This window comes from Martes martes (genome assembly GCF_963455335.1).
Source record: "Martes martes genome assembly, chromosome: 3".
NCBI classification, from domain to species: domain Eukaryota; kingdom Metazoa; phylum Chordata; class Mammalia; order Carnivora; family Mustelidae; genus Martes; species Martes martes.
Genome location: NC_137890.1, coordinates 150,477,693 through 150,504,390, shown reverse-complemented (window position 1 = coordinate 150,504,390; position 26,698 = coordinate 150,477,693). Strand labels below are relative to the sequence as shown.

General features: G+C 63.9%; 1 protein-coding gene across 1 annotated transcript in view; it reads left to right on the top strand.

Annotated features, from left to right (window-relative positions):
- Positions 1-316: 316 nt before the first annotated feature.
- The window catches only part of GPC1 (glypican 1), a 28,582-nt gene continuing 2,200 nt past the window's right edge, over positions 317-26,698 (top strand). Inside the window, exons 1-8 of the mRNA XM_080798767.1 lie at positions 317-737; positions 21,856-22,014; positions 23,531-23,922; positions 24,593-24,758; positions 25,484-25,614; positions 25,701-25,820; positions 25,913-26,046; positions 26,399-26,574. Coding sequence (XP_080654893.1) covers positions 572-737; positions 21,856-22,014; positions 23,531-23,922; positions 24,593-24,758; positions 25,484-25,614; positions 25,701-25,820; positions 25,913-26,046; positions 26,399-26,574 — 1,444 coding nt within the window. The 5' untranslated portion in view covers positions 317-571. The remainder of the gene's footprint in view (positions 738-21,855; positions 22,015-23,530; positions 23,923-24,592; positions 24,759-25,483; positions 25,615-25,700; positions 25,821-25,912; positions 26,047-26,398; positions 26,575-26,698) is intronic.

Genomic DNA, 26,698 nt, shown 5'->3' with positions numbered 1-26,698 from the left:
CCCCCGCCCCCGCCCCCACAGGGGGGTGCCGCCGCCTGGGGCGCTGGACTGGGGGGACCCGCCCCCGGGGACCCCGCCACGGCCCGCGCGCTCCCCGGCGGCCCCGCCTCCCTCCGGCCGTCCGCAGCTTCGCGCGAGCCGGCGGGGCCCAGGGCCCGCGGAGCTGGAGGAGCGCCTGGCCCGCCCGGCGTCGCGCCCCGCGCAGCGCCCGGCCGCGCAGCTCCCCGCCCCGCGCGCCCCGCCCCTGCCTGCCCCGCCCCTGCTCGCCCCGCCCCGCCCCCTCCCCGGCTGCCGAGGGGCCGGGCCGCCCGCAGGGGAGGCGCCGAGCCGGGACTGCGCGCTCGCCCGCCGCTCTCTGTGCCGCCCGACCGAGCGGCCGGACCTCGCGCCCCGCGCGCCCCGCGCCGCCGGCTTTTGTTGTCGCCGCCTTCTCGGCCGCCGCCGCCTGCGGACCGCGAGCCGCACGCGCCGGGACCTTGGCTCTGCCCTTCGCGGGCGGGGGCTGTGCGGTCCCGGGCGGGATCCCAGAGAGGCGCGGGCGGGCGTGCGGCCGGGGCGCGCCGGCCCCGCCATGGAGCTGCGGGCCCGAGGTTGGTGGCTGCTTTGCGCGGCCGCCGCGCTGGCCGCCTGCGCCCGCGGGGACCCTGCCAGCAAGAGCCGGAGCTGCAGCGAAGTCCGCCAGATCTACGGCGCCAAGGGCTTCAGCCTAAGCGACGTGCCCCAGGCGGAGATCTCGGGTAAGTGAGGGCGCGGCCCGGGGGGCCCCCGGACCCCGGCGTGTCTGGGGATTCTCCTGCGCTCTCCTGCTCTCCCCTGTTCTGCCCTGCGCCCAGATCGCGCCGCTTGTACCCCGCTAGTCTGCACCCCTCGGGCCCTCGCCTCCAAGTGCCGCCCGGGTCTCCTGCGCTCCGTTCGGCCGCCCTCCAGCCCCCAGCACGCACACCGGCCCCTTCCCCCGCGGAGCTGTCCTCGTGGGGCTGTGGGCCGGGCCGTCCCCGGCGGGGAGCGTCCTCCAGGGCCACAGCTAGAGCTGGGCGTCTTCGGCCATTGGCTCGGCTCTGCGCGGTGGCGGGGCGGGAGTCGGAGCCCCGGCGCGCTGGGCTGGCTGCGGGGCTGGCTGTCTGGGCGCAGCTGACGGCGGTCTCGGGCTGGGGACTCCCAGTTGGCTGTTAGGGCCTCTCCGGGAGCCGCCTCCGGTCGGGCCTGAGGATTCCTGTAGGATCCCCAGCAGCGGCAGCCTAGCTGGGTTCAATTAGAGGTCCCCCATTCCTGGCGGGAGTGGGGCCCCTGCGAGGTGGAGTGCCAGCCCGGTGCCTGGGGTGGGGGTGAGGCACGACCTCTGCCACCTGGAGCGGGAATGCCTGTAAGCCTGGATTCCTGCCTGGGGAACTTGTGCTCGCCGGCCCGCTGGCGGAGCACTCTGGGCTGCCTCTGGCGGGGAGTGGAGCTGCAGGTGGTCGGCGCCTTGGATCCCGCCCAGGGGCCGTGTCTTTTCTTTGTAAGAGCATCGACCCTCCCAGGCATCCTCAGGCTTGCAGCTGCCCTCAGTCTTGCTCACCCTCTCCCTGTGAGCCTCTGAGGAGCTTTGGAGCCAGGGTATGTGAGGGTGGGGGGTGGAGTACAGTGTCCAAAGGACCACCCCGACCCCCGGGCTCCTCAACTGCAAACGTGTGGGGAAGCGCACTGGGTCCTGTGTCGTGTGCCTGGGACCAGGGAGCAGCAGCAGAGCAGACCAGCATTCCTCCGGGGAGGGGATTTCTCCCAAACTAGGGGCAGGCGTGTGCAAGTAAGAGCTCTGCTCAAATGGTGACCCCGGGGGGGACGAGGAATGACCACGGCTGCGGAAATTCTGAATGACAGAGGTGTGGAACATTGTGAGGCCCATGGCCCTGCCTCTCTGGAGAGTGGGAGGAAGGCAGCCGGGCTCTGGCCCCCTGACCCCCAGAAGGTCGGACACAGAGAGAGCTGCCTTGAGAGATCCTTTGACATATCTGCTCCTGCTCCAGTGTTCTGGAGAGCCCCCCCTCACAAGGACCCCAAAGCAGGCCTTCTTGTGTCTCCCTCTGCTGAGAGTTCCTGTCACTATCAGGACTGCCTCTCTGGTGGGGCAGGTGGACATGCCTGGGTGCCTGGGGCCAGCTCGGGGCCCTCTGCCCACCACTGCCCCTCCTCCCGCACAAACAGGAACTTTTGTCTGGGTGTCCCTGGCCTTCCCACTGGATCCTGCCCCATGCCTGGGTCTCAAGGTCCACTGAGCCACTGCTCCCACCAAGCCCCAGATCTTGGATGGAAGGCTTCCCCTGTGCCTCTCTTTCTTGTATCCACTGCCACTTGGCCATTGTGTCCTTAGGGACCATCCTAAACTTACTCGAATCCACAGGCCTCTGTCCTGATTAGGCCGAGAGACAGAGTGGCAAGAGTCCGGGCAGCTGCCAACGGCTGGGAGACAGTGGGGCAAACGGGATGCAGAGGTGGGGCTGGGCTGGGGCTAGGAGCTGGGTTTTGTTCCCCTTCAGTTGGATGCAGTGGAGTAGGGACCCAGGGCGATCAAAGTGCATTTCAGTCTGTGAGTGTGATGGGTGCACATGGGGTGCTGTCTGTCTGTCCAGCTGGAGGAGGATGGCTACTCAGCAGCTGTCTTAGCATCGTGCTGGTCAGGGCTCAAGTGCCGCCCTCCCCTGGGCCTGGAACACTGGGGACTGCGCTCCGGCCGGGGTCACCGCCCTCCCTGCCAGGGCCCCTTCCTCCCGGCACCCCAAGCCTTCTCCATCCTAGGGCCAAGGACTTCAGAGGAGCTCCTCTCCCTGACCCCCTGCAGCTAAAGCTCCCATGAGCACTGCAGCTCCAGAGGGCCCTACAGGGCCAGGCACTGAGATGACTGCCAGCGCCACGTGGAGCAAAGGATACAGGGTGACCTCCCGGGGCAGCAGCAAGCCCCATGTCCCCTCCTGTTGCGACTGGGCCTGGCCTCTGTGGGCCAGGCGCCCTCTGGTGGCCCGAGCCACACGGCCTCTCTGGGAGCCCTGGCTTCCCTCTCCTCTCCCAGGCGCCCAGCCACCAGCTCCCGGCCCTGGGGTCACCACCTGGTGAAAACCCACCCTGATTCAGCTGGCCCAGGTGGTGGTGGGTAGGGTGGGGAGGCAGGGAGGCAAGGAGAGGGCCCTGGGTCTGCGGGCTGTGTTTCCAGCCTCCGTTGGGGGACCGGAAATGTCAGTGAGCTTGTGAGAGTAGGGAATGTCGGGACTCCCGGGGCTCCCGGGGCCCCTGTTTGGGACTTCCTGTGATGTTTTTGGGCTGCCGGGCCTGGCATTCGGTGATGACAGCTGTCGTCGTTTTACAGGAGAGGAAGCGGTCCTGGGGGTTTCGCAGCCCAATAAGGCCACAGGCGAACGCTCCCTCTGGCCAGTGTGCTTCAGAGCCAGTGAGGGCCACCAGTCCAAGCCTGCCCAGGGCCCCTCTGCTGGGCGTGGGGCAAACGCCGAGCCCCATGCTGGCTCACACATAGGCCAACCGGTGCTGACCAGCTTGCTCCTGGTTCCTAGCTTGCTCCTGGTTCCTGGATATCTCTCAGCACCACTCTAGCCTCCCGACACTCGAGTGGTGTCCTTTGCATGGCTCTGATCCTTCCTGGGCTGCTGGGGACAGGGACCACCTCCATCTGTACACTTCTCTGCCGTAGCCACAAAAGCTGGCCCAGTTCCCAGCACTGGGGAGGTTCTCAGTCTGGGGACCCACCTGTGTCCTGCTCTCTGCCGAGCCATGCAGGGTGGGCGGGGGCTGACCAAGGGCCTGGGCAAAGTGGGAGGAGTCTAGGGATCCAGCCCTGGGGGTTGGAGGCCAGAGGGGCCTGTCCATGCAATGAGAACCAGTTAGCTGCCCCTCTGCCCTCCTGCCAGCAAGGGAGGGTTCCTGTGGCCTGCGGAAGCCACAGTAGGGACCACACTTGGGCCCATCGACAGAAACCATGGCTTCTGTGCACCGGCTTTGACTGCGGGGGTGGCAAGGGATTCTAGGGGAGAGCCCTCAGAAGCCCCAGCCCAGCCCCCCACACCCCAGGGACGGCCATCCTGGCTGGGCCCAAGAGAACCCACCCAGCATCTGTCCCTGAGCTGGGTGGGGGCTGGGGGTTCTCCCAAGCCACCTGGCTCATGGCCTGAGTCTCTAGGCCGTCCTTGGCCCCCAGTTGTGCCGCCACTCTGGCCCTCCACTGTTCGAGGACCTGTGGTTTCATCATCCCCAGCTTTGAGACGAGGGGGAGGCACGTGGTGGGGAGGCCCAAGGGAGCCAGGATTCGCAAGGGCCACCCGCATGATGCAACGGTCTGAGCACCTTGCCGGACATGCTGCTGTGCTCCTATGAGAGGAGGGACATCCTCCCCAGGCCTGGGTTCAGAAGGCAGTCCTGTTGCGCCAGCTTCCTACCCCGCTTGGCCTCTCTGCCTCTGCATCTTCACGCATGACAGAGGAACAGTCACAAGCCCCCTGAAGGTCCCCAGGAGGGACGCTTGCCCCATGCACTGCCTGCTGGCTCTGGTGCGTGTTCTGCACCTCATCCCTGCCCCGAGGTCTCTGCAGGCCCGGGCAGACCCCCTCAGTCAGCGGCGTCCAGCGCTTGAGAGCCCTTTTTAGGACCAAGACTCAGTGCACGTCTCTTCCCGCTTCTGTCTCCCTGACGTATCAGATGAGGACAGGTGTTCTTAGACCTGACTTACAGATGAGTAAACCAAGGCCCAGGGAAGCCACGTAACTTTGCTAAGCACACGTAGGCCACATGAGACAGGCCACTAGGGATGGCAACCCAGTCTATTGACCCCAAAGCCTGTGGCATTCACTGCTGCCCAGTCCTTGGCTCCCGAGTTTTCTGAGGGTCTCAAGTCCTTCCAGTCCAGAGGCCTGGAATAGAAATCCCAGGCCAGGCCGCAGCTGACCATCAGCTGCCTTTTCCCGATGCCTCTCTGGGGCCTGGCTCCATTTCTGAGGCCGGCTAGGAACCTGTGTGAGCCGAACTCCCCCTGAGCCTTTGGTCTGGCCTCCCTGTCTCCATCAGGACAGGGCTGTGGGTGAATTGGCCTTCCATGTAGCTGGGCTTTGTCCTCCTCCTGGTCCTCCATGCCTGTCTGCTGAAGGCCAGCTCTTCAGTGGGCCTCGTGGTGTGCTGCTCCTGCCCTGCTAACAAGGGCTGTTCCTAGGCACCAGGGCATGACTCAGGTGACCCCTGGGCGGACACAGGGTGGCCCGGCTGTGTCTTACTGGCCAGTGCGAGGAGCAGCCAGTATGTCCCCAGCACCACACTGGGCCGGGTCCCCCAGGAGTCACAGACAAATGCCTGATCCAGGGGCAAGTGAGCCTAGGAGACAGGAGACGTTGGTCTGGTTCCATGCCAGCAGTAATGAAGGAACAGTGTAAGCCTGAGCTGGAAGGCCTTTGGGGCCACAGAAGCCTCCTGGGAGAGGGACTGGGGACACACTGGCCCGGCAGCAGGCCGGGCGTCAGAGCCAGGAGGAGAGCCCAGTTGGCTGGTGTGGGTGTGTCCAGGCCTGAGCTGGGATATCCACACCCACAGGCACAGGTGTCTGCCCAGCCGGCCCTGGACAGGAGACAGGCTGGGAGAGGGGCTCACCCCGGGCCACCAGGAATCAGGTTGGGCATGGGACCAGCATCCACCACTCCCAGGCCTGGACATGACCGGGCAGTGAGAGGCTGGGCACCTCTCTCATAACCCAGAGTCTTCTTCCCAAGACCTGCTTTGGTGCAGTGTGGTTTCACACCAAGATACGGGTTTCCAACCTGTGTCAGGGCCTGGAGGAACTGGACCCTGCCGCCTAGTTCAGCCGTTGCTGGTCATTGTCTCCTTGCTGGCGCCATCCCTGATCATGTGCAGCTGTCCGCACAGCCCTGTGGGGTCAGCTCACTGCCCACATCTAGGAGAAGAAACGGGCCCAGAAGCAGGAGGGCTCCAGCCCAAGGCCACCCACCCTGGAGCCTGCCTCCTCACTGCCACAGTGGCTGGCCGCCTTTCTTGCTGCTGTTTGTCTAAGACAGGCCTGGGCAAGTGCCCTGAGCTGCCGGAAGTCTCCTGGGGCGGGGGGCTAGGGGGGGCGGCGCACAGATTGGGGGATGTTTCCTCCTACCCCAGGCCTTATCCCACCTTCCCAGGTGGGAGCACAAAGTAGCCAGGTGTGAGGTGAGGGCAGGCCTGGCCTCCCAGCTGTGTCCTCTGCACTGTGGGGCAGGGTGCAGGCCACCAGCCTCCTCCACTGTCTTCAGACAGGCGGTGGATGCCAGGGAAGCTCTAGGTGAGAGGGTGCACACGTGCTCTCCCAGCAAGAATCCTAGAGTCCTAGGTGGGTCTAGGAGCCCCTGAGGCGGCCAGGTCAGCCTCATCCCATCCCCTTAATCTGCCCACGGCCTTGGGGTCACCTCCCAAGAGCTCCTGGCTGGCTCACCTTTCTGGCACACACCCTCCCACCAAGTGGATCTTCCTGGTGCGCACCCATGGCACATGGCTGGCTCCATCCTCTCCGGGGGTTTTGGCCCTGCCACTCCACTTCCCTGGGCATCCCCCAGCCGCCCACATTCTGGGGCTCTCCCTGCGGTGCTCCCCAAGTCTGGGCAGGCCTCAGCAGGATATGATTCCAGGCACCTCCTATGTGCCAGGCCTGGGCTGGGTGCCGGGGGTCTGGGAGCGCACAGGCTTCCCAGGGCCATGCGAAGACACACCTGAGGCTTACACTGCAGAAGGTTCTCTTCTGGCAGCTCCGAGGCTGGAAGCGCAGGATCCAGGTGCAGCAGGGCTGGCTCCTCCCACTGCCAAGAAGCAGAGTCTGCTCCAAGCTCTCCGGGCTTCTCTGGGAGTGGGCGGGCCATCCTTGGCGTTGGTTTCTCCGCCTGTAGGTATCTGGCTTCCTCTTTGCAGGCCTTCTTATGTGGCCTCCAGACTTCACCCTACAGAAGTGAAGACAGCAGTCCTGTCAGATTAGGGGCCCACCGACTCCCGTGGGATCTTGCCTTAAGCAGTGATCTCTGCAAAGACTGAGTACTCAGATATGGGCACCGTCCCATATCCTGCATATCCTAGGTTAGGACTGTGGCACGTGAATCAGGGGCCACGGTGTGGCCCATGGCTGCTAGTGGCCCGGCACATCTGCTCCATGCTCTTAGGTGATCTTGGGCCGTGGGTATGTTGTGACCATGGCCCCTCAGGAGAGGGCCATGCCTCCCAGGTCCCCATGTCTGCCACAGGCTCAGGGGCCCTGGTGACCCAGCAATGTGTCAGGCCAACTCCTGGCCCGCTCAGCACCCCCGCCCACCCGCAAGCTTCTTGGGGCACATCCCTGGTGTGGGGGCACTTAGATACCACGGGTCCGGGCCCTGACTGCCACCGGGTCTGTGGCTCGTCTCCTGCCCCTGTGACCCTCAACTTCTCTATCCCAGTCAGGGCAGGAGGGCCGGGGGGCGTGGGGCTCGCATTCTAACATTCAGTGCCTGAATGAGCCCCCAGCATATGGCCTTTGTGTCATGGCCCAGAACCAGGGCGGGCAACAAAGGGGGCCAGCCTTTCCACCTTCGTGGGGTTGGGGGCACCTGGCTGACGTGGTTGTTACCCAGTGACACCAGTGTTTCCTCGGGCAGGCTCGGGGTCCCCACCTGCAAGCGGGAGGGCCCCCAAGCAGGAGACAGAGCATTCAGGGCAGGCGAGCCCCCAGGTGGAATGCCGGGGAGAGGGAGTAGGGCCGAGGGGCCAGGAGGCCGAGCAGGGCTTGGAGCCGCAGGGAGGTGGAGGGCAACCGGCCTCACACAGCCACCTCCTGGTACGGCAGCCCAGGCGCGCTGCTCATTTGCGCTAAGTGCTCCCTGGGTTCTGGAGGCTTGGCTGGGTGACAGGGCAGCCCCAAGGGGCTCCATCAATCCTGCTCCCTTGCCGTCTGCCCTGACCTCAGCCCCCCAGAGGCCCGGGGCCCTGCCTGCCATCCCCACTGTGTCTCACAAGGAAGACCAGGCTGTCTGCAGACCCACCAGGTGGGGGCTGAGGGTGGGAAGACAGAAAACCAGACACAGCGCTGGGCAGTGGTGCTAGGGGAGGGTCAGCTAACAGCCCCGAGGAGAGCTTCCCTCAGCACAGGGCAGTGGGAGGCGGGGGGCTTGCAGGGGACCCTCAGCACAGGGAGGGGGTGCTGTGCTGTGAGTTCCCCCAGGGCCTTGCAGGGGACCCTCAGCAGGAGGAAGGGGTGTTGTGCTGTGAGCTCCCCCCGGGGCCCTGCAGGGGACCCAAGGACCAGAATAGAGGAAGTGGGCTGGAGCTGGCAGGTAAGGGGGGCCCTACAGGAGCCTTTGGGCCTCTCCATCCCACATACTGAGGTGCCAAGATCCTACTTCCTTCAACCTCACCCTGGCCTTCTCTAGTCCGTTGCTCGGTGGTCCCTCCCACAGTGTCTGCAGGGCAGGCTGAGGACCATCTGGTCCAGTCATTTAGTTTGTGGATGAGGAAACTGGGTCACAGAAAGGAGTCCCCAGAGCTCAGAGTCCTATCCCTCGCGTGGCATCTGGTGTGGGTACTGAGTGATGGGTGGGTACCTGAGAGGGATTCCCTGGAGAGGAGTGGGGCGGTGGGGGGAGCAGTGGAGAAGGCCATGCCCACCTACCTCAGTGGGGCACTAGGGGACACTGTGTGGCCCTGTCCCATGGGTGCTGGGTAGGTGGTCCCAAGTGCAAGGATGAGGTCAGCCAGAGTACAGAGAGCTGAGGGTCGAGGCCCCAGAGCACCCGTAGGTGCAAGGAGAGATGGGCCCTGGTTTTCATGGTGGAGGGAGGGAGGCCTGGGGAAGGCCCAGTAGAGAAAGGGGCCAGGAAATCTGCAGGCCCACATGAGGCCCAGTCAATGCCCTTGTGACCACTGGGATTACAGGAGGGCCTCCTGAGGTCAGAGCTGGTCGTGCTGATGAGCACCAAGTGCCTGAGCCCCCTGCCCTGCCCCGCTGTGAGGGACGAGGGAGGCTGGCCAGGTTGGGGGGGGGGACAAGGACCCCCACCCTGCGGTCCATTCATCCATGTGTGCTCATCCTCTGCTGGTCTCTGGAACACGTGATGAAAAGCCATGGGCTCTGCCTCCCAGAAGATCAAAAGCTAGTGAGAAACTCAGTTGGGACCTTCAGACCATCCCAAACTCAGCAGTCCAGAGCCAGCAGACCCTGGCCAGATCTGAGCCTCATCTGTACCCCGGCTGGTCAGTCCCCAGTGCTGCCAACACCTGGAGGGACAGACCAGCACAACTCCCTCCCTGGTGGGCAGCTGGGCCCTGACTAGGGTGCCTCTCCGGGCTCCCTCCCCGTCAGCAGAGAATCTGGGGTTCAGTGGCCAGTGCCTACCTTCAGGCCAACCTTCAGGCCTACTCTCAACCTGCAAGTAGCCATCCAGCCCATCCCTGTGTCTGAGCGTATCCTCGGTGCCTGATGCCACGTGGAGCCATTTGGGCCACCATGGGGAGCTGTTTGTGACATCTGAGTGTGTCCTTAAGCGTCGGGGCCCTCAGTGCCCATCCTTAGCTCTGGGGGCCAAGGGAATCCATCCCGCCCACCTCTGGGCCCCTCCGGGCCCTGGGGAGAGATGATGCCACCCACTGCCAGGCTTGGCTCAGATGATCGCTCGCACCCCCGGTTGTCATGGAGCATGGGACATACTGGACCAACAGAGTTATTTTAAAAGGATGAGGCTGTCATTCAGCTCCACCCTCCCTGACCTCCTCTGGCTTGCCGTGGGCTGCCCACGCCACAGGCCCGATACTGCAGCTCTCTGGGCATCCTCCCTCCAAGTGACCCAGGGACTGGCACCTCCCTGTCACTGTGTATCTGGGGGGCTGGGGGACATGAGGGCCACTACGGGCCGGACACACAACCACCCTAAAGCCCCAGGCCTAGGACAAGGTGGTGTTTCCGACCAGGAGCAGTTACTAGGTGACATTTTTGGTTGTCCCGGAGACTTAGGGGTGGGGCTGGGGTGGCCAGGGACCCTGAGAAGTGCCAGACACTCTTGAACAGCTAGGAGGCGGCTTCCAGAAATCCCAGCAGCCCCTCATGAGAAGCACTTGAAGCAAAGCTCAGAGCAAGATGGAGGGAGTGGCCTGTGGAGCGCAGGGGCAGGGGCACCCGTCTTTGCCTGGGGTGGGACAGCCCTGAAAGGTGGGTGGGGTCGGCTGTAGAAGGAGGGTGAGGTGGGGTGGATGGATACAGGTGTGAAGGCAGGTCATTGGAGGTGAGGGTTCATAACTGGGGTGCATGGAGAGGCCCAGGGGAAGAAGTCAAGGAGTTGGTGAACATGGCCGAGAAAGTGACAGCATGTCTATGCTCACCTCTAACCGAAATGCAGCGTTTATGGCAACGGCAGGGCTCCGGAATCTGGGACGTGGTCGCCAGGAGAAGCTACCAATGTGTTCACAGCCCTTTCCATTTGCTGTGAGCAGCTCCGCGCCACTTGGCAATCCCAGCGGGTCTTGGACGTGCTGCCCAGTCATGCGGATCCCAGGAAGGCCTGTAACGCGCGCCGCCACACCTTGGTTTTCTCATCCTCTGATTGCTGCGGCACTTCGCCTTTGTGATCTGCTGCAGAATCCTCTGCTTCCTAGACACCTGTGGAGGGGTCGGCAGGCTTCTGCACGTGGTCTCAGAGGCTCAGGGCACAGAGAAGAGACTGCATCTGGGAGGGGCTTCGGGGGCGCGGCGGAGCAGGTGATGGGGACGCTCAAACCTGAGTCTCTCTGCATCCCTGAGCAAGTGCTCCCTGAGCTCCTCGTGCGCACTGGGGCTGTTCTCCCTGCCAAAACCCAGCCACGGACCGTGCCACAGGCTCAGGGTCTGGACAGGAATCGGGGGTCTCCCGTGAGCTGTAGGTCCACTGGCCACAACGACAGGTGTTCCTTTATAAGTCAGAAGTTAAGACAACCAACAAGTGAATTCAGACAGATGCAGGAGGGTTGCAGTCACACCCCCAACCTGGGGCTGTAGAGCAAAGACCCCTCCCCATGGGGCACCCCAGGGCCCCTGCCTTGGGCTGTTCGCTGGTCCCACTTTCTCTGATGCTGAGAGCTTGCAGTTGGAGGTCCTAGAGCACCCTGCCCACAGCTAGAAGAGGAAGGGAGGAGCGCGCTCTTTGCAGAAAGTCAGCAATGCCACACAAGAGGCAGAGGCCCTGGCTCTGAGGGAGATGGCATGTTAGCCTAACAAGCATGGTCCCAGAGCCACTGTCCCTCGAATCCAGTGGCCATTCCCAGTGGGTACCATGTTAGGAAAGAAGCAGGTCTCCAGAGGAACCCAAAACCAGGTCTGCTGGGGTTCAAGTGCCAGCTCCACGTTCACTTACTTTGAGACCTTGAGCCAATCGCTGAACCTCTCTGAGCCCTGCAGTGCTCTTCTATAAGAGAGGGCTGATAGCAGTGCCTGCTGCACGGGGCAGTTGTGAGAATCAGTGCCCTCTTGTGCCCAGCCTGAGCCCGTGCTGCAGGGCCCTGGGGAGACAGGCCTTCTGTCCCCAAGTCCAGCCTTCTAGCAGCACAGGAGAGGAGGTGACCATGGTGGGGAAGCGGAGGACCCCCGGCCAGCGGCAGAGGTCTAGGCTGGAGGGGAGTGTTCTGCCCTCACTCAGTTACCCAGTGCTGCTTCCTTCCCCCACACAGGCTCCTGCCTGGCCTGCCCTGCTCACTGGTAGTTGAATACCACGGGGAGAGCTGGCCGGGCCCATCCTGGAGGGCAGCCCATGACGAGGGACTGCGGGTGGCCTTGGAGGATGGCAGCCAGTTTTCAGAAGAGAACTGCGGGTGGAGGCACCAGAAATCAGCGCAGGCCCTGGGTAAGATTGGAGGGAGATAGGAGATGGTGCCAGCAGGACCTGTACCCATGGTCGGCCTGGAGCTGGGCCTGGAGTCTGGCGGCCTGCATTAGAGGGGTCACTCCTAACCAGAGGGTGTGGGCCACTCCTCACCAGCATCCCTGTGGCCACTGTCTGGGGATGGAGCTCGTTCTGTCCCCTTGGTCATCCGCTCCAGGATTGCCCTGGGCAGGACCATCCCACCTCTGTCCAGAAATGTGTGCCTCTTTGTGTGTCCTTCTGCCTGCTGCTCAGGGCTGGACAGGGCAGGGCCAAGATGCTGGATGCCTGGGGGACCTGAATTCCCCCCTTCCTGAAGGCCCTGGCCCTCCTCTGACATGCTTACAGCTTAACTGGCCCCTGAGAAACTGAGCTGGAGAAGCCAGGGAATGGTCCCCAACATTCCCACCCACTCCCAGGACCCACGAGAGGTCAGGGCTCCACCTCTGGGGAGGCCACCGGACTGGCCCGGTCTGGGAGCCCTCCGTGTGCTCAGCAGGGCCTGATGGGGGCTCTCTGTAGTGGTGGGTCTGTGCTGCTGGCAGGAGCACCCAGCCAGGTGTCCCTCCCCCAACAGAAGTGGGCAGGCCTGCTCCAGCGAGGCCCACTAGGCCCTCATGTTCCAGGATAGGCCTCATGTCCATACCTGGGACTCTCAGGCCACCAGTGGGCTCCAGGGCTCCTGTTTCCCCAACCTCGATGAAGGCAGGGAGGCCCATGGGCCAGTGACATTAGGCAGCAGGTCTGAAACATTGAGCAAGTCACGTAACCTCTCCCAGCCTCAGTTTTCCCATCTGTAAGATGGGTAGAATGGTATCTTCTTGTTCATTGGGATAGGTCCAGTATTCTCTGAGGAGGCTGGGGCTGTGGGTCTGAGGACCCCAGCAGGGGACATGTGACCGATCATTGCAGGGAGGGAATCTGTGTGGCTTCCGTGAGGCCTCTCCCCACACCCCTGGAAGGGCTGACAGATCTAGCAGGTAGAGCTACCGGCTATCCAGTTAAATTGGTGTTCGGGATAGTGAGTAACCCTACAGCGGAGGTTTGTCCTGAATATTTTAATTTGAAGTAAACAGAAAATAAGATTTTAGTGAAAGTGTGCCCCACATATTTAGTGTAAATGTGTTACACATATGGGGGGGGCTTGCTTTTTTGATGATAAAATGTACATAAAAAGATATATCATTTTCGCTGATTTTGTGTACAGTTGAGGGTCATTACTTGCATTTTCGCTGGTTTTGTGTACAGTTGAGGGTCATTACTTGCATTCGCACTGTCCTGGACCCGTCACCAGCCTCTGTCTCCAGAATGTTCTCATCTTCCCCATCTAGAACTCTGTCCCCATGAAGCACAGACTCCCTGCCACCCTGGCCCCTGGCGCCCATGCTTCTGCTCTGTGTCGCTGTGGGTCTGACCACTGCAGGGGCCTCGTGTCAGTGGAGTCAGACAGGATCTGTTGTTTCCACTCTGGCTTCTCTCCCTCAGCAAGTTTTCAGGGTCGAGATTCATCCACATCATAGCAGGTGTCCTACTTGGTCCTGGAATATCCCGTCGTGTGGACGGGCCACACTTTTTCACAGATCCCTCCCTCCATGGATACTCGGCTTGTTTCCACCTTTTGACTGTTAGGAGTAAGGCAGCTCTGAACAGGGTGTGCAAGATTCCCTTCCTGTCCTTGCTTACAGTTCTTCGGGGCCAGATTCTTTTACACTAAAAAATAACGCAGGTTATCTAAAGTTGCTGTTTACCTGTGTCCTGGCCTCTGTCTCCAGCCCCTCGCTGGGGCAGCCAGGGCAGGGCGGGCAGAGGTGCTGCCCAGGCTGTAGGAAGCAACCTAGCAGCCAGGGGAGGGGACCGGGGTCCCCAGGGAAAGGTGGGCCAGGCTGGTGGAGCATGTCTGCTCCCACGTCCGCCTCCACCCTCCCGCTCCGGGATCCCCCTGGGCCTGGAATCAGGGGCGGTCTTATAGCACATGGGGGCAAGGGAGGCCCATCCTCCATCTCCCGCCAAGGTGGCTGGGTTTCCATCAGAACAAGGGAGCCCTTGTGGGGAGCAAACTCACCCCAAAAACTCCCCCCATGGCCCCAGCACGCCGCTGGCTGTCCCGCGGCCCCTGGGGAGGGGTCGGGTCAGGGAAGTCTGAGACTGCCGTTCTGGGGCCCGGCTGGGGTTAAGCCTTGAATGGCAGCACTGGACAAAGAGTCCCTCTGTACAGCTCTCGTGCCCAGTTGTTTATTGACCCAGGTCTGGCCTGGGTGCTGGGTGGGGAGACAAGAGAAGGGAAGTGGAGGCTCCCAGCAGCAGGCAGTGTGGCGCTCCTGCTGCCTGGGAGGGCGGCTAGCTGGGACCCGGGGTGACTGCCGGCCTGAGCAGGTGCGGTGGCCCTGAGGGAGCGGGGAAGGCTTCCCAGAGGGCAAGCTGAGTGGGCATGGGAAGAGGGCTGAGCCAGGGGGAAGGGCACCGAGAACCAGAGTTAGTGGAAGTGGCAGGTCATGAGCTGGGTAGGGGCAACGGGCTGGGATGCCAGGCCGAGCTTGGCTGTGACTTTGGACATGGCTACCAACCTTTATGGGAAGTGGTTGGGTCAGAGGGGATCAGCCGAGCCCTCTGCCCCTTCCCAGTTGTCTTTATAGCCCCCAGTATTTATGGGGCCTGAGCTGAGAGCAGACCCAGGTCACAGTGTGCCCCCACGAGCTCCCTCAGTTGGAGGGTTTGCTCGGGGTTCTGGCGCAGCTGAGAGTCTGTGCCATCTCTGCATCTTGGGCATTCACGGAGTGGATGGGTGGGCCTGCGCTGTGTCTTTGCAGGGAGCACAGCTGAGAGGGTCTCTGAGCTGCTGTTTCCTCCTGCTGTTCCAGGTTGTTCCCTATGGACTTGTCATAGGGTCCCCTTGGCTGGCCCAGGCCCCAAGGGAGGGTAGGCAGAGCCCCACCACTGCCCAGCCCCAGCAGGGACTGGCGTGTGCACATACCCACCAGAATGCTCTCCACAGCCCAACTTGGGCCCAGGATAAGAAAGCAGGGCTAACTTTGGCCCGATGGGAGAGGTTCTGGGGACATTCAACCCTGGGCCCCAAGTGTTCCCTGCCCTGCAGCAAAGACCTAGGATCCTAAGTAGCACAATGCCAGGGTCCCCTTCATCCTGATTTGTTCTGAGGCCATGGCATGAGCTGGGAACCTTGAAGCTGAATGCTGGGGAGACTACTTGGAGGGGGCCCGTCCTCTCACCCAGAGCTGTGACCATGTGAATGAGGCCCACTGCCTTGCCAAGGCACCCCCAAGCCTGGTGGCCACTGGCAGGGTGGCCTGCCCAGGAGATCCTCGAGCAGGAAGCAGGCAGCACAGAGAGCAGCCTTGTGAGTTACCTCTGAACCCCGCCTGCTTCTGGGGCCCAGAGATGCTGAGGCCTTAGAGAGAGGACTTCGATCAAGAGTTGCTTGCCAGGCACATGTCCCTGCGGGCTGGCTAGCTGACAGGGGCACAGACGCGCTGCTGAGAGGAGCCTGGCCTGGGTGGGTGCAAGGGTGGTGTTCTCCAGGGGGAGTGGTGGCCAGGGGCAAGCAGGACCAGGGCCAGGGCTCCAGGGAGTAGAGGATACTGGCGAGAGGTATCCTGGTGTCCTGGAGGAAGGGAGAGGCACCAGTGTGGGACAGCGCCCAGGGAGGAGGTAGGGGCTGGGCGGGTGGACTGTGTGCCCAGGCCAGGTTTACTGTTTCCTAGGGGAAGGACATCAGCAGTGGGGATGGAGGCCGAGGTCACTCAGGTGAGAGACTGGGGGGCTGGAGGGAGTTAGGTAGGGGATGTGGGGTAACTGATGGTGGCTTTGAGTACCCAGGCAGCATTGGGGATCTGGCCACTGTCGGCAGGAGAGGAGCTCCCAGGTGGTCAGCTGTCATTCTCCATCCCCAGGGAAAAATCTGACACCCCGCCCCACCCAGACCCCCCTCAGCCTCCTGGGATGGGCCCTGGCTCCTGAGCAGCGAGCCCCAGGCCTGCGCTGGCAGTGCTGCAGGACCGATCCCGTCCTCCTGGCCAGAGCTGGGGAGCCCTCCCCGGGAGAGGCCGCGCCGCGGGGAGCGAGGGGGCTGCGGGCCGCAGGGGGCGCGGGCAGGCGGCCCGCGGGTTCCTGGGAGACGGGGCGGTGCTGAGCGCGGCGGGGCGGGGGCTGCGGGAGGAGGCGCGTCCCCGCGCCTGGAGCCGCCGCCCTCGCCGTGCGCGCCAGTGCGGTGGCGGGGCTGCCGGGGCCGCGGTGGCCGCAGCTCCTCCCCGGCTCCCGTCTGCCCGCGCCGCCTCCGAGCCCTCCGGCCCGGTCCTGCTCCTGCTCTTCCCCCGGCCGGGTCCCCAGGCCCCCACGCGCCCGCACCCGGAGTCGCGCGCCGCCCGGAGCGTCACCGCCACCGCAGCCTGGGACGCCGCCGCTGGAGCCGCCGCCACCACCGCGCAGGGCTCTCGGGCCACAGCGCGGGTGGCGTCTGCGGGGCTGGGATCCAGGCTGGGTCTCCAGCCAGCCGTCTGCCCCAAGCCATCTCCATCTCCCCGCCCCCCCCCCACCTGCATCCCCATCCTCAGGCTTGCCACCCTTACCTTCACTCCCTCCGCCTCGACATCCTCATTCCCACCCCTGTCCCCCATCACCACCGCCTTGGCCGCATTTTTTGTCCATCCTGCGCCTACCCTCATCCCCACCACAAGCGCATGGGGGCCCTCCTCCACGTCCCATCCCCTTCTCCACTTCTTCCCATCAGGAGCCCCATCGCCAGTCTCCATGCCCACCCCATCACCGCCGCACCCCAGCAGCACCCCACCTCTTCTCCCTTCCAGTTCCCCACCTCCCCTTCCCCAGGTCCCTCTCTGCCCGCTGCCCCGCAGCATCCTAACACCCTTCCCCACCCCCATCCCTTCCTGTGCTTCCCAGCGCCTGCCGCAGCCCCCTTCCTGCAGCAAGCCCCCCTTCCTCTTCCGTCAAACCCATCCCCCTCCCCTTCGCTTGCCGCAGCCCCCTCGAGTCCCCTCTGCTGCCGCGCCCACTGCGGCAAGCCCCTTCCCCGCCAATCGCTTGCCCTCCTCCCCCACCCCCACCCTGCCTGCTGCAGCCCCCCTGCCCCTCCCCCACGTGGCCCCCATACTGCTCTCTGCCTCCCTGCCTGCCTGCTGCAGCCCCCGCACCCCCTGGGCACCGCCGGGCCCACTGCACCAGCGCCCAGTCCCCGCGGTGCTGCCAGGCGCCCGTGCATCTCCACACTGCCCCATGGGGCGCAGGGCTCTGCCCGGGCCAACGGCGACTGTCCAGGGCACCCAGGCCCCCAGCCTTTGTTCCACGCCTGCGAAGCCGCCCCTTGCAGGCCGGGGGTGGGGGGGGCGACCCCTCCCACCCACCAAGGGAGGAAGTGTCCGCAGCGATGCCCCTCGGTTTTGGGTCCTAGTGCGTGGTGGAAGTGACAGAGGGCTCCTTGGTGACGCTTTCGTTTGCCTGAAATGGGGTGGGGGGGGGGGCTTTGGGTGGTGGGTGAGGGGTAGAAAAGCAGGTTGGGTCGGAGGAGGCAGGAGGAGGCAGGAGGGGTTACAGCTGCTGTTGATGTGTTAGGAGGGAGGGTAAGAGATTGCGGTTGAAATGTCCTCTGCAAGGGGGGTCCAAGGCCACCCTTCTGGATGATCAAGTGTGGCCCTTTCAGGGACCAGTCAGGGGTAGAGGCTTCCAGACAGAAGGGTGAGAGAGGAAGGCCTGGAGCTCCTGTGTGGACAGTGACCAGGGAACCTTCCTCTGTGTGCTCAGTGCCTCCCACCCCCAGCAGGCTGGTGGCCATGCCAGGGGGACCTCGTGGCCACCGGGGCTGGATGGCAACCAGGAACAGGAGTGGGCAGGGGGCAGTGGTCCAGAGAAGAGTACTGCTTGGGAAAGCCTTCTCTACCTGGCCACCCCCGGCCTGCCAGCAAGGCTCGATGGAGGGTCCAGAACTAAGGAAAGGGGAGGGGTGGGGAAGCAGTGCCCTTCCTGCTCTTCCAGACCTGGGCCTCTCACGTGGTGTGTCCTGGGGCTGTCCACACAACCTTATCTCAGCCCCAAGGCGGCCAGTGCAGGCGAACTGTCTACAGGGAATCAGTGTGCTAGGGGTGGCTGGGTCGGTTGGTGCAGAGTCTTTGGGATGTGGCTTTAAAGACAGGTTGAGCAGCAGGCTGCATACTCTCGTGTGAGCCTTAGAAGCTTCTGGAGAGATGGGCTTGGCATGGCGCCACCTTCCCTCTGCAGTCTCCTTGGGAGGGCTCTAGCGCCACCAGCCACAGGTGGCTGCCAGGTGTGGCCTGGACACATGAGGTCTGTGTCCAGCACTGGACAGAATGAGCACTGTTGGGGTGAGGGTCTTGGGCTAAAGCATTGGGGTGACAGTGCTGGCGAGGGTGGCTGCTGGGTGGGGACGCTCTTGGGAGGCTGCTAAGACAGGACAGTGGGAGCCATGGCTCAGCAGGTGGCAGGAGGGTGTGGGTCCTAAAGATGTTTGGAGCCCCAGACTGGTAGGGGCTTAGTGAAGAGAAGTCAGGGATCTGGGGTGACCCCAGCAAGTCTGGGTCTGGAGGGGAGAAGATGGACATGGGTGGTCTGCTGCCGAGGAAGAGAAGCCATTGCTGATGAGGTTAGGGAAGTGGGTGCAAGAACTTAACCCTGAGGAACAGGATCAGAGGGCATCTTGGAATTCAGGGGCAGCGCCTGGAGGAGCAGTGCCACAGGGACTGGGGTGAGGGAGGAACCATCCTCCCCTCTTCCCCCAAAAAACTTAGATCACCCATGGGAGGAAATGTCCCACAAACTAGGGAAGGCTGTGGCCAGCTTTTGCAAAAACAGCAAAGCAACTGAGGGAGAAAGGAGGGATGGTCGCTGGCCAGCTGGGGGAGGGGTCAGTGGGAAGAGTGGACCCGCCAGTGCCTCCCAGGGTCGGGGGGAGCATTCCCTCCCTCCTGGGCAAGTCTTCCTTCCTCTGCAGGTATTGAGCTGAGAGGAGAGGTGGGGGTTTGGGGGCAGAGGATGTGGAATGACAGAGTACAGAATGCCACCAGTGGGATTTGCACACCGCCAGGGGCAGGGAGTTTATTTTTGCTCCTGGCAGCCCACCACCCTGGCACAAGTTGGCTCTGACCCAGAGACCAGGAGGCATAGGCTTGCTCTTTTGGGGGGGGCGGTGCAGGGGAGTGTCCTGCAGAGCCCACGTCCATCTGGCTGATGTCCAGGGCTATCAGTGATATGCACACTAGGCTGAGCCGGGCGAGGGTGGGCAGGAGGGAAGCACAGAGCTCTGCGTCCTGACTGTTGCTGTTGCACCAGCCTCTGCATCCGCCCTGCAGCTGGCTTGGGGGCCGCCTCGGCCCAGCCCGCCCGGGGCCTCAGGCCGGCGCCCGGGCTCTGGCTCCGTGTCTTCACTCCCGTGTGTCCGAGGAGGGAGGGAGGGACGGGGGCTGTGCTGGGGCAGCCGGAACGGCGCAGGCCACCGGGCGGCTGGACGACGTGGCCAGGCAGGGCTGGGGAGGCTCCAGGGAGACTGCTGGGGTGAGAGTGGTGGCTATGCTGGCAGTGCCCATGGGCCCACTCAGAGCCTGCCCACAGGGTGTGGGGGGTGCTCCCTGTGTCTCCCCAGGTTTCATCTGCAGCCCCGTCTCTCTGCTGTCCACACGTACTGGCAGGTTTGGGGAGCTGGTCGGTTTCCCCAGGGTACTGGAGGGCAGCCAGTCACAGACGCTATCCATCTCTATGGCCTTCCAGTGCTTTCTCGCTTTGGCAGCCTGTGCCCACCCAGCCAGCCCGAGTGCCCAGTGCAGCAGAGCCCAGGCTGACACCTGCCCCCATTCCAGGACATGCCCCCAGTTCACCCCCCAACCCACCCAGACCCTGGTACGCAGAGAATCCTGAGAGAGGATGCTGAGACAGGGAGCTCAGCTTTCTGCCAATTGGTGCACGGGGACCCCATAAAGAGGACCCTCATCCTGCCCAGTGTCCTGCCGCCTGCTGACAAAGGTCCAGGGCCACACCACGAGTCAGCAAAGGCCCCGAGACAGAGGGATGGGAGGCATTCTTGGGCCCAGCCCTTCCTGCCTGGAGGCACCTGCCCACCCAGCCCTCATGAGAAGGGGTGCAGGAATGTGGGTGGGTGCCTCCTCACTCTCAGCCCTGTGGAGCCAGGCTCCGACCCTTGACCCCAGGTGGCCCTGAAAGCCCTGATTCGCCCCGGGGGTCAGGTCTCAGACCCCCAACTGTCACACCCCCTCAGCCCTATCCCAAGGTGGGGGCCAGAGCCCCCCTCAGACACACACACTAACATCACTTCCAGGCCCTGGGAGCAGGGGTGGTGGTCCCCCAGACGGGCAGCCCCTGCAGGGTACAGGTGTTTGAGAGCTGAGGGCACCTGGGGCCTGGGGAGTGGGACTGCTCAGGGCCCATGTGGGAAGGGGAAGGAGAGACTGGCCTTCTCCCTCCACCTCCACGCCCCCAAACCTCTCCTCCCCCGCTGTGTCTGAGTGGGCTCCTCCAGGCACCTCTGACATCCTCCCTCCAGTCCCACTGCGTGTGCAGGGGCCTGTAGCCCGCGCAGCATCGCACGGCACACAGTCGGCACAGGGCGTGTACACGGCCGCTCTGTTTTGTCCGCTGCTCACCCAGCCCAGGCTTGTGCGAGTGAGCGTGGGAGACCAAGACACTCCCGCCCAGTCTGACTTGGTGGTTCCCACCGACTCTTTAGGATTAATTCAGCCTCAGGATAATTACCTTTGTCTCCCACCCCGCAACGCCAAGCTTCTGCTGGAAGCTGCCTGTGCCCTCCAGGCCTCCTGCCGGGGCTGCTCACCCTCCTCTGAGGATCACCTGGGAGCCCCCCTGCCCTCGGATCAGGCTCAGGACTCCCAGGGCTCTGCCCAGGCTGATCCAGCCCCCCACAACAGCGCACAGGGTGAGCCTTCCACAGACCCTGTTCAGGTTAAACCGCTGCCTCCACTCAGGGCCCAGCCTCCTCCACAGCCTTGAGGCCAGAACCACGGCCAGTAGGGTGGGGAGGGGAGTGGAGGGCTATGGGGGCCTGACAGCAGGCAGCCTGACGGAGCTACTTGGCTCCTCGCGGCATAGCATGGACTGGACAGGAAACTGAGTCTCCACCAGCCTGTTTCCCGGTCTGTAAGATGGGGTCCCAGCACCCGCCTCAGAATCACCGCGGTTGTTAACACTGGCCCCGCCGCATTTTCAAAGGCTCCTTGCTCTGTGGCCCACACACCTCCCTGCACGGCTCCACGGTGTGTCCGCAAGGCTGTGTGCACTGAGCCCCTGGCCCTGGCCCCGGGACAGAGCATGGGTGGTGCGTTGCTGGGAGCTTGAGGGGTGAGAAGGGCTTTGGGGACAGAGGAAGGGGCCCACACCTGATGGAGACCCAGGTGTGTCCAGGCCCCCCGCGTGCAGGACCACTCCTCACCAGGCACCCCACCCCCCTAGTCAGTAGCCCCACTCAGGCCTGCAGTCCTCACTGGGACCGTGCACCTCTGGACTGGGTGTCGGAGGAGGCTCTGATGGTCCTGCCCTGCCCGTCGTGGTGGGGGGAGGCCTTCCCCCCCCCAGCCTCAGTCCAGGCCAAGGGCACCCTGCAGGCCTGGAAGCTTGCCCTGGGGAGCCAGCCGTCTGGCAATCCACGCCTCTGCACAGACCCAGGGCCCCCAGGCCGTTCTGTGCTGGGGCACACATCTCCTGAACTGTGCCAGGACTCCCGGGATGGTCCGCCTCACCTGCGTGGTGGCAGCAGGGGGGCATTCAGGGGCTGGGAGGACAGCAGAGAAGCTGCACCCCTGCTTTATGCCACCCCGGCTGGCTTTGCCCCCGAGGGCCTGGAGGCCATACGCAGAGGGCAGCCCCACTCCTGTGTCCTGCGCTGGGGACTGCACAATCAACCCAGGCCCCCACTGGAGCTGTGCCCCATTCCAGGGTCTGCCCAGCCTCCGGGGCCCCTCCTCTCCCTCACAGCAGCCCCTCCCCACAGGAGAGCACCTGAGGGTCTGCCCCCAGGGCTACACCTGCTGTACCAGCGAGATGGAGGAGAAGCTGGCCAACCGCAGCCGTGCCGAGCTAGAGGCCGCCCTCCTGGACAGCGGCCGTGCCCTGCAGACCACACTCGCCACCCAACTGCAGAGCTTCGATGGTAAGCAGGCCCCTAGGCTTGGGGGGACCTGGGCGCGAAGGCAGCTCTCCGGGCGAGGCAGGAGCAGAAGGCTTTGTGCAGGCCTCGTGCATCCTGTGGTGTGCACAGCAGTACACGTGTCCGTTTGGGGAGATCAGGCCCAGCCCTTCAGTGGGGACCTACTTGCTCTTGAAATGCCTCCTTGTCACCAACAGACAGGGACAGGCCTTGCCCCGGCCACCGGTGGCGCAGAGCCGGGACAGGGGACTGAGGCTGGGGCTGCCCTGCTATGGGAGCAAGAGGCAGTTGGGGCCCCGGGTGTGGCCTTCCTGTCTCCAGGGCAGCGGCTGGGTGGTTGGGAGACTCTCACCAGGTCTCACACCAGGTCCAGGCAGAGAGCAAGTGCCCAAGACAACATGGAGCTGGCTGGTATGATGATGCCCACAGTGGTCACCTCAGGGGAACAGGGTGGGAGCTGGGGTGGGGCCCCCAGGAAGTGACCTAAAGTCTAACTGGAGGGGGAAGGTGCTCTGGCAGAGCCTTAGTGGACAGAAGAGGGAGAGTGTGTGTCTGCAGTCACCAGGCAGTCCCAAGAGGCATTGAGGTCCATGATCTCAGCCCCTGAACCCCTGCTCACGGTTCCACAGCCTGGCCAGGAGCTGCCTACTCCCACCTGTGGTGCTGTGGAGGATCTCCTGCCCCAGCCAGCCCGACAGCCAGCCCAAGGCCTTGGGGGATGGGGGTAGATGTAGGGGAGCCTGCCCAAGGGCCCAGGGCCTGTGCAGGGAGGGTGGCCATAGCTCTCAGGGACAAGTCTGAGTGGAGGGTCTGTGTGGTTACAGACTCTGCTTCTCCCTGCCAGAGGGGGTGGGAGCTCTTGAGGGTCCCATTCTGGGCACTTAGGGTACAGGGGCATTTCCCCAAAACCATGGAGGTCTGCTCCACATGCTCATGCCCTGCTCTCCCCCAGAGGGCTTCAGCACGCCTGTCCAGGTCCTGGGCACATCCCAAAGGTGGCATGAGACCCTCCCCGGGCCATCAGGCAGGCCAGCTTCTGGGGGCAGGATAAGAGCTGAGGCTTATGGAACTCAAGGGAGGGCATCTAAGAGAAAGAGAAGGACAGCCAGACACATGGGGGTTGGAGGCATTGCAGGGGACAGTGGGCAGAATGGAGGTGGATCCCACCCCCTGGCTCAGGACCCACCTTACAGGTGATCCCAGTAGGTCACTGAAGCACCCTGTGTCTGTCCCCAGCCTCAAAATGTCAACTGGAATCCCAGTTGGAGGCCCTGAGGCCCAGGAGGGACCCCCAGGCAGGCTTTTGCACCCCAGGCCATTGAGGAGGGGGGAGGTCTGAGAGTCCTGGGGTACCCAGGGCCCTTCCAGCCTCCACAGCCTGGGCTCTGATTCTCCCAGAGCATCGGGGATGCCGGGCAGAGCTCCCCGCCCCCAGGAATCCAGCTCCGGCGGAGGCTTGGGGAGTGGGCAGGAGGCCAGGAGACCCTGGGAGGCCTCACACCCACTTCCCTGGGCCCAGATCACTTCCAGCACCTGCTGAACGAGTCGGAGCGGGCGCTGCAGGATGCCTTCCCCGGTGCCTTGGGCGAGCTGTACGCGCAGAGCGCCAGGGCCTTCCGGGACCTGTACGCCGAGCTGCGTCTGTACTACCGCGGCGCCAACCTGCACCTGGAGGACACCCTGGCCGAGTTCTGGGCCCGCCTGCTGGAGCGCCTCTTCCGGCAGCTGCACCCGCAGCTGCTCCTCCCGGACGACTACCTGGACTGCCTGGGCAAGCAGGCCGACACGCTGCGGCCCTTCGGGGAGGCCCCTCGCGAACTGCGCCTGCGCGCCACCCGCGCCTTCGTGGCAGCTCGAGCCTTCGTGCAGGGCCTGGGCGTGGCCGGCGACGTGGTACGGAAAGTGGCCCAGGTGCGCACAATGGCCCCGCCTCCCAGCCCCACCCCCATCCCTCTGCCCTGGGCTTGCAGACAGCGCGTCCCATCCCGCGTCCCATCCGGACACAGAGCTCTGATGTGGGCAGCAGTCCCTCCTCTGTCAGGCTGGGTCCCAAGCAGCATGGGGTGGTGGGAGAAGAACAGGGAGCTGGATGCTGAGCGAACCGCAGGGGTCGGGTGCACAGGAGCGGGGAAGTGGGGTGGACAACGTCAGGAGGCCAGAACAGGCTGGGTCTGAGGCCTTGAGGACCTGCAGGGTACCTCCCCCAAGAGGCAGCCCGAGTCAGACCCACACAGCCCTGGGTGTGAGCCACCTCCCTCTCAAGCTGGAGTCCTTATCGAGTCCCTTCCCAGCCGAGCCCCAGTCCCCTCATCAGCATGGAGGGGAGGCACACACACACTTCTCGTGAGGTTTGGGAACAGCGCTGTTCCAGGGACTCGCGCACTGGGATGGCTGCAGTGAGGAGGATGGCCCAACCCCTGGGAGCCTGCTTGACCCTCTGAGATGAGACAGGGTCCCCAAGACAGGTTGGGGCTGAGCTGCAGCTTCCTGACTTCTGTCTCGAGTCCTCCACCCTGGGGCTCTTTGGTGGGCTGGACACGGCCAGCTGCCAGGTGGGGCTCAGGCAGCCTTGCCTCCCCAGGTGCCCCTGGGCCCGGAGTGCACGAGGGCCGTCATGAAGCTGGCATACTGCGCACCTTGCCTGGGGGTCCCTGGCGCCCGGCCCTGCCCTGACTACTGCCGCAACGTGCTCAAGGGTTGCCTGGCCAACCAGGCCGACCTCGATGCCGAGTGGAGGAACCTTCTGGGTGAGCTGTCCCCACCACCACGCGCCAGAGAAGGGGTCTGCAGGTGCAGGGACACAGCCAGCCTGCCCTCTGGAGCGTGGGCCATGGCCCTGGGAGGGGGAGGGGCCCGGAGTCATGGGACGGGGAGGCCATTCGGAACAGAGCGTGACTCCAACTGCTACCTGGCATGCAGCCCTCTGGGGTCATGGCTCCCCATCCTCCCTCCCCTCCCCACCCCCGAGCAAGTGCCCCGCTGTGCACACATACAACACGCCTGTGACCTAGGGCAGGCCACCTATGCCTGAACTAACATGCACGTGTGTCACACGTAGTGGGCTAACACTCGTGCACATTTGCACGTGTGCGCAGACGTGGCTGACGGGAGGTGCACCAGCAGGCCCAGATGCCAGCCGGTGTACGCCCTAACGTGTGCTGGCGCGGCTACCCCACACACGTGTGCTGACGTGTGCTCACATGTGCGTGTTAGAACGTGGTCTGAGCACGTGTCAGCTGGCATGGGCACATGGTGGGCCAGTGCAGTTCATGCCAGCACACGCATGAGGTTCCGTACACGTTGCGTGCACGCACCTGCCAGCAGACATAAGAGCTAACGTGTTCATGAGCAGACACTTGGTGATCTGGCGTGCGTGTGTGTCAGCACGTGCATGAGCTAGCATGTTGAAGTGAGGTAGCTAGCGTGCATATTTACAAAACGCTCTCTGTGCGTGTGTTCACACTTGGGCCAGATTCCATGGTGCTCATCACCGACAAGTTCTGGGGCCCCTCGGGAGCAGAGAGTGTCATCGGCAACCTGCATTTGTGGCTGGCAGAAGCCATCAACGCCCTCCAGGACAACAAGGACATACTCACGGCCAAGGTGTGGGCAGGCAGGTGCAGCGGGCATGGCGGGGCAGCCCAGAGTTGGCCTCGTGCCCCTCCAGGACCCCCATGGTCTTTCCCCAGGTCATCCAGGGCTGTGGGAACCCCAAGGTGAATCCCCAGGGCTCTGGGCCCGAGGAGAAGCGGCACCCAGGCAAGCTGGTATTACAGGAGAAGCCTCCCACTGGCGCACTGGAGAAGCTGGTGAGCGGCCTCAGCCGGCCAGGCCTGGGGTGGACAGGGGACGGGAGGGCAGGCTGAGCAGGGTGCCCCATGACCTGGCTGCTACCCTGCAGGTCTCGGAGGCCAAGGTGCAGCTCCGGGATGCCCAAGACTTCTGGATCAGCCTCCCCGGTGTGCTGTGCAGTGAGAAGTTGGCCATGAGCAGTGCCAGTGATGACCGCTGCTGGAACGGCATGGCCAAAGGCAGGTGGGTGCTGCCCAGCTGCCCATAGGCCGGCTGGCTTCAGAAGCCTCACCCAGGCCCCTCATCTGGCCTATGTCACCAAGTGCTATATGTGCACGGGGCCATGCCTGACGCCGGGCACGCAGTGGGACACGGGAAGCCTAGACAAGGGCCTGGGCCAGCCCCCGGTGGCGTGCGCCCCACTCGGTGCATCCACACCACACTCTGTGGTCTCCTGGCGGCCCCCGACAGGCTGCGGGGGGTCTCAGGCTTGCCAGCACCTGGACAGGAGGAGAGGAAGTGGGAGGGCATGCCGGAGTAGCACCCCATTGCAGGGAGCAGGCAGTGACCCAGGGCCTGTCCTCGGCCGTTCCAGGTACCTCCCAGAAGTGATGGGCGATGGCCTGGCCAATCAGATCAACAACCCCGAGGTGGAGGTGGACATCACCAAGCCCGACATGACCGTCCGCCAACAGATCATGCAGCTGAAGGTCATGACCAATCGGCTTCGTGGCGCCTACAGTGGCAACGACGTGGACTTCCAGGATGCCAGTGCGGGCGGGGCCCCAGGGACTGGGAGCCACAGGGCGGTGTGTGGGAAGGGCACAGAGCAGGGACCTTCCCAGCCCCTGGGCCCGCATGGTGGCTCTGGTTGCTGCCGCTCCCTGGGCATGGA